The 12,918-nt window shown below is 33.0% G+C and overlaps 1 protein-coding gene across 1 annotated transcript; it reads right to left on the minus strand.

Moving 5' to 3' along the window:
- Positions 1 to 255: 255 nt before the first annotated feature.
- LOC113285745 (gibberellin 2-beta-dioxygenase 8-like) lies at positions 256 to 8,498 on the minus strand. The gene is made up of 4 exons (XM_026534518.1): positions 8,442 to 8,498; positions 3,292 to 3,801; positions 926 to 1,262; positions 256 to 724 (listed from the first exon to the last, which is right to left on the minus strand). The coding sequence occupies exons 2-4, from the start codon at positions 3,786 to 3,788 to the stop codon at positions 494 to 496; spliced, it is 1,065 nt and encodes a 354-aa protein (XP_026390303.1). The 5' UTR covers positions 3,789 to 3,801; positions 8,442 to 8,498; the 3' UTR covers positions 256 to 493.
- Positions 8,499 to 12,918: the final 4,420 nt, after the last annotated feature.

A 12,918-nucleotide genomic window follows, 5' to 3' on the forward strand; every position in this document is an offset into this window, starting at 1 on the left:
CGCGTATATATCAGACCACATTTGCATGTTCTAATTTATTGGATAAAAACACCCAAAATTGTCCACATGTCACATTTTATTTTGACTGCCACTAACTTTTGCAGGTGATATCCACATTTAATCAATGATCATCATTTAATTATACTAGAATTAGCAAATTAAAATGGCACCAAGAGAAAAATATTAGGAAATCATTAACCGATACCCAAATGATACAAATTGGGCTAACAAGGATATATGGATAACAGAGCATATTATTAATAATATTTTAAGATATTCTAACGGAGCATACCAAGCTAAAATCCCTATGTTGAGTTCCGAAGTCTACATGACACTAATCAGGAATCTGACACATGACACTAAAACCAGAAGGAAAAGGATAATCATCAGAAGGAAAAAGATAAATCATATTATGTTATATATAAACCAGAACCTAGCGCGATGATTTCTTTGGGCTCACTAATTACTTCTGGTCAACTGATTTGGGTCTAGCTCAGAGGAGAAACCTAGAAAGCCCAACTTTACGACCTAGTTTGCGAACATCTTCTTGAACTTGTTCCCTAAATTCTCCAAAGCTGAATTTCTTGTACAATGGAGGTCCTCCCTTGCACCGTATAACAGTATCATGTGAAGGACATAAGAAATAGGCAGCCGAAAATCTCTCAAATTTGTTATTAGTCATTACACGGTGTTCAACACTCTTATATAAATCGTTACTCCATGCCTGCACCAAAAGAAAGCAACAAACATGAAAATCATCAATTTTCCAATCTCTTGTTAACGTATCCAATTAAGGTTTTCTCCAAACGCCCAAGTTAAAACTCAACTAAAGAAGTTCCAACTAAAACTGAGCTGGAATTCAAGTCAAGCCCAATTGCCTATTGATTTACTTGGGTCTTTTACAGTTTTGTGATGGAAAGATTACCTGAAATAAGTCACCAATGTTGATGATTAGATATTGAGGATTAGGTTTAACAGTGACCCATCTACCATCTTTTAGCAACTGTAAACCACCAACTTGATCTTGATATAAGATTGTGAGGAAATCACTGTCGGTATGAGGCATTAATCCAAATACTTGTTCAGAAGAAATTGGACATGGTGGATATCTGTTTAATCTCAAATAACAAGTCTCTTCAGAACAATTCTCCGCAAAATATCCAGCTAATCCTTTTGCGTCAGAACCCACATTCTCTGCCAATACTTGTGCTATTTTAAGTGCCAATTCTGATAATGTTCCTGCAAACTCATCTATCGTCGACCTGTAATTAATTCATCAACATTATACAGTAAGTTTATGAAAATTTATTTCTTAGCTTCAAGACCCAAACTACACTTGAAGTCCCATGTTAAAAAGCGTATTCCTAGATCAATACGCGTGTAGTGCTGAATCCCAGATGACTAAGACCACACTATCTAAAGTGGGGTCACCAAAAATTTTGGATCTTTAAGAAGTGACGGTAGATGGAAAGAGTATGAAATGAATACCTAGTTTTTTTTCAATGGTGGGCCTTCTCCCACGTACAAGGAAAAAATCTGTGGAATTGTACCGATAGTCGTGTCGTTTAGATACGTGGGCTCCACTAACGTTACCTGTTGTTTACGTGGCGTCACATGTATATTTTACGCGTGGGGCAACAAGAGATGGCGTTTTTCTAGACAGGAAACTAAACGGGAACATGCATGCATGCAGAGATATTTGGTGGAACAGAGAGACACAAAGTAGAAATTAATCAATGAGGGTATTATCGTAAATTGAATCTGACTCTCGACTTTCTAAGGAAATCTCTGTCGTACTAAATATGCTTTATTAGGAAAGATTTGAAACTATTACGGTAAGCACATTTGTTTGTTTTTTGTATCAAAGAAGAAAGAAAAAAAATGAAATACTGTTTCAAGCACCTCAACTCCCTATTGCTTTTGAGCTGTGTTTTCGAATTGTAACCTTTATCATTATGAGCTGTTTCACGTACTACGGCGACACGTATCCTTTCTAACCTAGAAATTTAATCTGTTGTTGAGACTAGGCCACGTAAAAAGCAATTTACTCGAGTTTTTTCTATCGGAGGATGATTGTACACTACGGAGGGTCAGTGATGGGTCATTAACCAGCTGTATAGTTTGATGTTGTTGTACGTGGTGTTCCTATCATCCCCATGCCGTAAAATGTTAAAATTTCACTTGCTGGCATACACTGTATATGGACAGTAATAATTTGCTATCATCAATTGTATATTTTGAATCTAAAAAGGAGGAAATATCTCTGTGAAAGAATATCTTGATCCCGCACTATAAAAGTTCGTACAAGGGGTTTTGTGTGAATTCTCTTATATTGGGTTTTCCTTGTATGAGGGTTGGATTATAACATTGTAACCAACTCTTAATCTATTTGAAATTACTCTTAAACAGTAAAAAAGCTTTTCTAAAAATCTGATTGTGCATGAGTAATATGACTTACGAGAACAGTGTCTATTTTATCTCAGTCCTTTGAATAGATATAATTGTGGTTTATCATGATATAGGATAGGAAATAACCTTTATCAGTAACTAGTGCTCTTTAAAAATATCAGTGTAAACTAAGATTTTCTCTGGTACAATGTGATCGTAATAGGTCCACTTGTGTTTTCCCTACATTCATCTTGATAAATTATGTTGCAGGTAACCATTTACTGATTTTGTTGGCAGAAAGCTTGGAAGTTTAAGGTTCTACTTAACTTTTGGACGAAAACATTTAAAACTGTAATCCTTCAATTGATAGTACGAAATCTTAACAATAGTCCTTCGGTTGGTCAACCATATAACTATATCTAATTGGTGAAGTATTTAGAGAAATAAAATATGCTTGCATATTTTTATAATTATTTAATATATTATAATTTATCAATTATATTATAATATTAATTAGGTGATTTTCTCTTTTATTATTTAGGAATTATATTTTATGCTTAGGTAATAATATGTTGATATATTAGGAAATCAATTATTATTTGTTATGGATTTATCTATATAAGGAGCTCTATGTTTTGGTATTAGACAGTCTTGAATGAATTGAAAAGTAGTGTTTTCCTGGAGAGTAGTAATAACTTTTTTTTTTTTAATTTGATACTAGAGTCCAACAGATTTACATTTGTTACTTATGGGAAGTGGCAAATGCAAATTACTTTTCCTTGTTTGTATAAAACTAACGACTAACAAATGTAAATGAAAAGAGAATAGAAAATTCAAGAGTAGGACAAAAACAAATGTAAATGGGAAAAAAGAAATAAAATGACTATGGAAACTGAGTTGTACCTGAGAGTGTTGTTGTTGTTGGTATTTTGAGGGTTTCCTGAACGAATGTCAGAAAGAGGTATATGAAACGCTTCTGACCAAGAAAAATGATTCCTTGGAGTAGGTGTTCCGGAACGATAAGTATTTGACAAAAAACTATTCGAAGATGATTTTTTGTCATATGGTTGTCGAAAGAGCTTCATTTGTTCAACATTCAATTTCTTCAACAACTCATTAGAGATCCCGTGATTCACAACTTGAAAGAATCCCCATTCCTTTGAAGCTTCAATTATCTGTCTTTTGCATCTTTCTTTCTCTAAAATAGTACTACTACCAGCTCCAGCTAAGCTGCTCAAGTCGATCAAAGGTAACTGATCATTATCGACTAAGCACGGATGATTCTTCTTGTATTGGAACATCATTGTTGTTTCCGGCTCTTTTTCTTTCTTGAGTAAGTTCTCAAAAACGGTAGTGTATGAGTTGAATTGAAATGGTTGATCTTGTTGAACTCTGTCCATATTGCTTAGTAGTCTGAGACAACGAGATAAATAAAAATATAAAACCGTGAGAATTAAGGAGAGAACGATGCAAGTAAGAATGGGTTGAGCAAAGAAAATAGCTAAGGTTATAAAGCCTAGGACGATGTAAGAAAACGTACACTAGGAAAGTAAGGATAAAGACAAGGTTTTTGTTTGTTTTTTTCCCTACTAGAAATACTAGTAGTTAGCAGTATTTCTAGGACGATATTAAATAGTTAGTATCATTCCTATTCATTCTCCCTCGGCGGTTTCATCTTCTTTTTGAAACAAATCCGATTACGCGGACTTGGTTGAGTATCAATGAAAATAAAGAATACTTATTCAGTGTAATTATTTGTCATTTAAGGCTTCAAGATTATATTTGATCAGGTAATAGATAGCATATAAATTAAGAAAGAGAATAATGACAGTCAATGCTTCTTAAAAGGATACACTCAAGCCTTTATGAAAACAAATCTACAGGGAAGTAAGAAATATAATAGAAATCTACAGGGAAGTTAGGTGGTGCGGTCAGATGTGTGAAGTTATGTACTGTTGAAACTTTTTATTTTAATAAAAGGTTTCTTGTTGACTTGTATACCTTGGGTCAAGTATGAAACCTTGACCACCTCTCAGTTGACGATCCATCATAGAAAGGTTAAGTTTTAATGGTGAACTTAATGGGGTAACTATAACCAGAAGTATTAGTACTATTATTCCCATCTCCATAATATTGATATACCCAGAATTACAAATACTTCCTAATCTACCTATCAATTCTCTGATGACAACCTTTTCAGAATTTGATGGTGGTGGTAATGAAGAAGAAATTGAACCAACAGTGAAAGGAACATATAATTACCTCTAAAATACTTCTCTTTCTCCATTGAATTATGAAAAATTATTTTGGAGTGTAAAGACATAAAAAGGTAACAAAATTGGGAGAAATTTTAATGACCAAGATGAAGAAGAAAGAGCACAGTACAACTGGAATTGAGAAAAATGGCGGGGAAATGAAACAGAGAAAGAAAGAAACAAACTAAAAAGAAATAAGAAAGAAAGGATTCTCGAAGCAAAATAGTTTGGAGTTGGTGTTATTGAAATTGAAAGTTGGTTTCTAAATATAAAATCTTCCTCTCAACTCAATCAAAACAATGGTGTGTGGGAAACAACTAGGTTGAAGGTACAAAAAAAGGATATTTAAGACAATGAAGGAAGGAAGAAACAGAGAAAGAAATAGAGGGTGGAGGAGGAAGAGGAAGTGAGAGAGGGGGTCGTGGTGGTGGAGGAAGAATGAAGTAAGTAGTAACAAGAAGGATGAATGAATGATGAAGAAGAAGAGATTTAGCAATCAAGATGTTTGTTTGACATTTTGTTATCTATATATATGTGTATATATTACCACCAACAATAACTATGTACTACTAGTATCTACTTTTACTGTTAATACTGCAATCAAGGTTTCATGCACAAAGTGACAATTAAAAACATCTGTAGGTCCACTAAGTTCATAACTTCTTGATATAACCAATTAAGATTTTATGGTTAATATTGCAATGATTAAACCTGCAAGATTCTCTTGTTTTGCTGCGAAACAAAGTTTGTGAGAAATATGAGTTTGGTTGCTGTGAAAATTTCTAAGTTGCTTATTCTCGCATCGTACCAAACACGGCATAGGTGATAACTTGAGGTGAATTCATCATGCTAGTTCTTTTTCTTAAAACTAGAAAGGTAAAACCGAGAAGAAAAAAAAAGCACCAAGTAGTGCTACAAAGATGGCTAGAAACCGACCCCAAAGCAAAAGAAGAACAACATACGGTGCACCAAACACAAGGAGCGCATCGAATTCTTCTTAATTCCCATGCTGATAAAAAAAGAAAACGAACTTCTTATACATCCTTTGAATACATGAAGTGTTTATTCTTCATTGTGAGAAAATCGATTTACTTTCTCAAATCAGAAATGTGCACATTTCCTTTCTCCTTTTTCCTTCTCTATTTTTTCTTTATGTTAGTTGTACCACTACATTTCAAATCATTTTTCCTTGTCTAAATGCAGCTTTTTTTCTTCTTCATGTTCTACAACTACATGAAATCTTCCTAGTCTATTTAATTTTCTGAATTTACTTAATAAATGTTTTATGTAGTTGTAGAACGTGTTTTCAAATCCTTCTCCTACCATTTTTTTAGGGCATGGTATCCAAGCCTATTAGAACATCTGGTTGATCGAATTTATATGTGCATTCCCTCAGATGATTAAAATTATATATAGTATGTACATTCCAGTGATTCCACCATTTTAAATATCCGCGCTTCCATAGTTTTAGCTCAACGGCATTCTCATCGCCGCATCATAAAGTTTTAGCAACCCACTTGTATCATTGGGACGAAAAACTCACCATGTGGTTATGAGCCTTTTAATACATGACCAGTCTTTAGGACCATCTGATACAATCGAATCTAACAAAGCTTTAGGAATATCGCTAGATTTTCTTATAAAACGCTGAAAAGTATGATTCAGTATTTTGTGATTCTTGTTACTTTTATATGTAAAAAAAGGGGGGATTTTGTTGTATCAGCCGAAAATTCCAAAAGAAAAAAAAAGTATCAATTTGGAATTTTCAACATACTTGGTAGGCCCTAAAAGTGAGATAGGCAAAAAATTGTACGAAGAATGACCAACTGACCATGTAGTGAAGGTTCCTAAGGGTCCCAGAGTATAATTTTTATGGCTATCGGACTAGCCGAGTGGATTGCAAGAGAATCATCCAATTACCATTATAGCAAGACGGCCTATTTAGAGAGTGAAGTTGATATTTTCCATCGACATCGATGTTTTGGAAAATTAATCTTATGTCGCTTTAAGAGATGTCACTCCTACAATAGAATCCAAACCTCTGTTTATGAAGGCAACAAGACTTCTACCTAATTAGAGGGAGATCCTTAATAAACTGTCGTTATAGATAGAATAGTTAACTGATAATTCTTGGCTTTAGAACGAGATTTCATGTCACCATACTCATTCGGATTATTTAACGTCCCAATAATTGAATGATAACTGTATGAATAACGGCTTGAAGGCAAATTCTGTTGGGACCAACAGTAAGGATGAGCCTTTATAACCAAAGGTGTTTCCCTACTGCCAACTGACGACTGCAAGTTATCCATAACCAATCATGATGGAAACAACTAAGATACGGCGCTCTATATTTTCTGCCAGTTACTCTCTTTATTTATGTTTTGTTCCATTAACATAAGTTCTGCAAATACTTAACCAAAGGCTTCAGAAAAGAAAAGCCAAAGTACTTAGAACATCACCGGTGGATCCTAAATATTTTAGCTTACCCTTCGACCCAAGCGATCCTCACCATAACTTTCAAACATTCTCTCCAAGGACTTCCAATAAAGTTGGCTACAATATGGGATATATATAGCACGGTTCTTGAACAAACTATGTTTGCTAGAGCGACATATAATAGTGAATTGAGAAGTTCACATATAACATTGTAATACGATGGGAGTTTGGTTGATATTTTCATGCGACCAAAAAAAAATATTCAAGTTTTATTGAATCTTAAAATACATGTTTTGTAAGGATTTCTATGGTGATAAGAAAGATAGTTTTCAACCAGTTTTGAACATATCTTTGGCATAAAATGTCACGAGTTGTTATAAGAAAATTTCCATGACAAAATGTCATGGACTTAATTTTTTTAAAAAGAAATTGTATAAATATTTTTCATTTTCAAGACTCTCCATAAAAATTTGGAAAGATTATTATTTAAGTTTTAGGATCTTGTTCTTAAGTATGACATTATAAAAAGTCAGTTCAACTTTTGAAAGAAGTTGGGTATTTGGTTTATATGTAAAGTACCAAGCTAATATAATTTCTGAAAGAAGCTGAATTACCATTTCACGCTAAGAAACACTAGTTAAGTTTAATGCTTCAAAATGTACTGGTTAAATTTCACTAAAACTTATAATAATCAGAGGTAGTTTTATAAGAGAACGAAAAATGAAAAGTGCTTAAATAATGTTTCTGTAAAAAGATATATATTTACTTTACTTTAATTATTAATCCTGAGTTCTAATCCGGATTCTTCTTCTTTATTTTGTTTTTCTTGTTCTTTGTCGAAATTTTCCAAAGTAATGAAAAAGACATTTTTACACGGTCAGATAATCTCGTAGAATTTGAAAGTCATCCAGTATTGGAATTTGAAAGTGATCCAGAACCCACTCTTCGATTGCTAATTGGAATGTTTCCAAAACAAGACATAAAAACAACACTTTTTCCGGAAATCAATCAACAAAACTTGTTACTTTTAAAACAACATATTTCAACTTAGTTACCAAATTTAACAATTTACTTTTGCGACAAAGTATTTTGCACAATTAATTAGTGAAGGAGAGTATCATTCTTACATTCATTATCTCACTCCAATGCTGGATTATTAGTTAATTATGTGTCCTTCCTCCTTATATTTTTCTTTGATATGGAGAAACCAATCAATGAATTTCCCTTTCCATAAAAGGAAAAAAGAAAAGGGGGAAAAGGAAAAACATAAACGGTCCCGTGATTTCAACAAAACATCATTCGCTCCTTTCAATATAATTTTTTATAGTCACAAATGGTACTTTTTTATATTACACATACCTTCTTTTTCGAGCTCCTGATATGTTCTTCTTTTCTAAGCTTTATCTTCATCATCATACTACTTATAACAAATCCAACTATAGTTATTTTCTACATAAAAACAGGAAAAAAAAAGTCATTGATAAGTTTGTTGCAAGTAGATTTAAATTATTCGATTTAAGTACCGCATCAGATCAAATTCGAGAGAAATAACATATAGTAAATGTAGAAATCTAGTTTCAACTAGAAACCTACATAATGACTTTATAATTTGAGACAATATTGATGATGACGACAATTGAAATAAGCAAGTACTGAATATCAATTGCAGACGGTTACATATACCATCACTATGTTGATGTATCACTTCCTTTATATAGGAGAAAGGTTAAAATTTAATTTTAAAAAAAGCTACATTAAAAACTTTAGAGTGGAACTCGATTTAAACCATTATTGAAATAAAAAAATCGTTGATAATTCAAATATCGATTGATTTGTTGCCTGTGGATTTAAATTATTCAATTTGAGTACGTGTCTGGTCAAATTCGAGACGAATAAAAATACTAAGTATGGAAATCTAGTTTGAAGTAAAAATTTACATAATGACTAATTATGATTTGAGACGACGTTGATGATGACGACGATTAAGATAAACGAATATTGAATACCAACCACAGACAGTTACATATACTATCGTTTTGTTGATGAATCACTTCCTTTTCATAATAAAAAGGTTAAAATTTAATTTTTATTAAAAAAATGTTACATTAAAAGCTTTAGAGTGGAATTCGATTTAAACCATTACTGATACAAAATTAAGCATGTTGAACCTATAAGAGTATGTAACAGTGAATATCTAATAAATAAGTAAGAATTCGGTTTCGAAAACCATACATCATTTTTATATGTTAAAAATCTACGTAAACTAGGACACAAATACAAATAACACCATTAAAGGAAAGTTTACTTACTTAAAATCTATCATCAAATGAATAATAATTGATAGGCTGATGATCAGAGAAGAGACAATATATCCAAGATGTGAACAGAAAAACTAATTAGATGTTATTAAGTGTGTGTGTATTGGGAAAGAGGGAGAGAGAATGTTGAATCCGGTGGTGTAGTAGTAGGACTAACTGATACGTAAACTGCAGCTATTTATAAGCCAGGATGGTGAGGGTGATAAGATGATCACACTACATTGAGCTAATAAATGAATGAACATGAATCAATGATTGGGATGGGGTAAAAATTTATATACCCATGAATCAAGTGAAAAGGATATAATCCATCCTTACATAAATATTGAATCTTTGGTTCATTAGATGAACACGAGTCTTCTTATGCTACTGGAAAGTTTTTGGCTTCCCTTTCTTAACCAAAACATACGCATAAAAAGAGCTATACATTTTTTTATTCTTTTTTTTACCGAGATCAGTATATATTTGGGCAACTTCATGTGTCGAGATTGGGAGAGAGATGACATATATTTAGTGATTTTAATTCTTCACACTCTCTTTTTGTGACATTAAGAAAAGATGCAAAAAGAGCACATGAGATGATTATTGTTGCTACTGTACTAAGAAGGACTTCCGACTTAATGAGTGAACAATTCTATAATAAAAATAGTGTTAGTGTGATAGGGGACTTGTCGGCATTTACGTGCCAGAATAATATCGCGAGTTGAATCCTGCGGTCCATCCCGTAAGAAAAAAAATACATGAGTCTCCTGACCCGACGAATTTGCAAGGAGTGGGTTAAGGATGGGATCCACCTCCTCTCTCTGAATTCCACTTCTCGAGATGGCCGGGGATTTAACCCGTGAGAAGTTAATCATTTCCGTTTTAAGAAACAAAATACTTCGCTCCTATATAGGCCATGTCAGCTGCATCTTCGAGCAAAAAAAAATACGTTTGAACTTTGAAGTATTGAGGCCGCCGTATGTACAGTGCTAGGTTTCTTAATTTTATGTTTTTAAAATAGAGGCAGAGCAACTAACCATGTAGCCAAGGTTATGCTTCGGTTCAGAATGGTCCCACGGACCCAGAGTATAATTTTGTGGCTAGCCGACTAGCCGAGTGGATTGCAAGAGAATCATCCAACCACCGCTATAGCAAGACGGCCTATTTAGAGGGTGAAGTTGATATCTTCCATTGATATGGATGTTTTAGGAAAATTAATCTTATGTCGCTTTAAGATGTCATTTTATGAAATTGTCACTTCACTACAGATTTAATAATCATTTTATATTCAAACTAAGATGGGTCTGATTTTCCTGAAAGGACCTGACTAGTTGGACTAGTTCCAGTGCGCTCCACCCGCAACTTTAAGTACCTACTTTACTATCATTTAAGCCCACCTTTGGCTCTGGAATCATTTACTACTTCCTCTGTTTTTTGAAAAGAGATACTTTTATTTTTTCATTTTAACCTAAAAATAGATCAAATTAAAAAAGTGAAAATATTTATTTTCCAGAAACGGATGGAGTATTATCTATTCAAGAGGGTGAGGTGTCGAAACCTCTATTATGGGAACAGTGGTTTTAGACCCCTCATATGGGACGGGCTCCACCTACATAGAACTAGCAGGGGTACTTTTAGACCCTACATTTTAGAGAATTGTTAGAGGACGGTGATTGGGTAGTTTTTTTCACGGTTCATGAAGATTTTTTGTTATAGAAAACAAGAACCGTTGGCACGCGCTATGCACGTGCTAGAATCATTAACTCTAGTCGACAACAATTCATGAAAAAATTCAAAATCTTAAGTGATCAATTTAATCAAAAATTACCAACAAATCACCATACAATATATAGTACAAAACTATACATCATAGCACGAATATCTTTTCGGCACTTTTCTTTTCTCTCTCGGGCATTTTATCGAATACTCTATGTGTAGTATTCTGTGCTTGAGCAGGTGTGTTAATTGTGAACATCTAGTTTCCTAATATAGCTTTCTTGACCTACAACTGTAAATCTAACCATTATACAACCCACTCTTCCAACTTTAACCTCTAAAACAGCAACCTTTCACCACCTATTTCTTGGGCTAAAGCTTGAACGGATATTGCAAAACATACCAACAAATTCTGCAAAATCATTTTCATAGATATACAAAGATACTTCCCATGCAATACCGATACAATCCACTGAATTATCTAATTCCCTTAAGCAGAAACAGTAAATCAGTCCAAAAAGAAATTTGATCATAAAACAATCATTGGAGTACCAATTAAACCTTCCAAAAAGATGGATTAATAAACCATACCTCAACCAATTAAAAAAAAAAGAAAAAAAAATATCGGGAATGTACTCACAAAACTAATGAACTGCTGAGAAATTGAGCTCTAGTAATAATGGCGTCTACTGTATGCAAAAGTGAAATAGTGGTTATAGGATCCATTAAACCTCAACCTCACCTAACATTTTAATTGTTTGATTTCTAGAAAATGGAACAGAAAAGAATCACATAAAGAAAAAGAAGAAGAAGAACGAAAATAGTCTGATTTCTATGGGGTAAATTTTAACTTAATTCTCCTATATAAATGTTGTTTATATGTAGAGAATCCTAGATTCCTATAAAATTTAGATAATTAAACTCACAACCCAATTATATAAAACAACCCTTTCATTTTTAGTCTCAGTCACTATTTAGATCCTTCTAGATCCCTATCCATTAACCTGCTCCTTGTAAACGTTTGGTTTCCTAAAGATTTAAACTTAAACTTAAATTGCAATTACTAAAGAACCCTTGATTCTTGTTATGATTGCATTTCAAAATAAAATGAAGCGAGGGCAATTTTGGTAAATCAAAATTTACAGCTTCAAATATTATTGCTAAGGGGTGTTCCCTTTATACAATAGAATAGATAGGAAGGCAACAAGACTTCCACCTGGAGAGCTTTAATGAACGTCGTTATAAATAGAAAATCGATAGTTCTTGGCTCTATATTTCACGGCGTAAAATGCAATTTTAGGTAAAGGCCCGCAAAATTTGACGAGTTTTCATGTCATCGTGGTCTTAGAGGTGCGCGGTTGAGATCAAATCCATATATCGATTCGGCCCATCCAATTTTTTGCCGGGCGAGTGTCCATACCATATTGTAATAAAAAAATCGGGTGCAGGTGTTGTTTTGATAATTCGTGAAACATCCAGACCGGTTATATATCGAATTATTTAGCAGATGATATCCGGTAAACGACCAACACCTTATTTTGGTACCTGATATTCAAATATACTAACACTTTAGTTTTGTACCAAACATTTCAAATATTAATATATTTGTAATTGACTAATAATAGACTGTTAAAATCTTCATTTGACCAATATATATATTTATTTTTCATTAATAAAAATATCTGATTTTACAAATTTACTTATATAAAAACTTTTATCATCTTCTCCAATAGCTCAACCTTCGACCAAATGATTTTTGTTTTCCTTTTATATTTCTTCTTTTATTATATAATACTATATTTTTAAAACAGCCCAATCCC

Source organism: Papaver somniferum, chromosome 6 (assembly GCF_003573695.1).
Source record: "Papaver somniferum cultivar HN1 chromosome 6, ASM357369v1, whole genome shotgun sequence".
NCBI classification, from domain to species: Eukaryota; Viridiplantae; Streptophyta; class Magnoliopsida; order Ranunculales; family Papaveraceae; genus Papaver; species Papaver somniferum.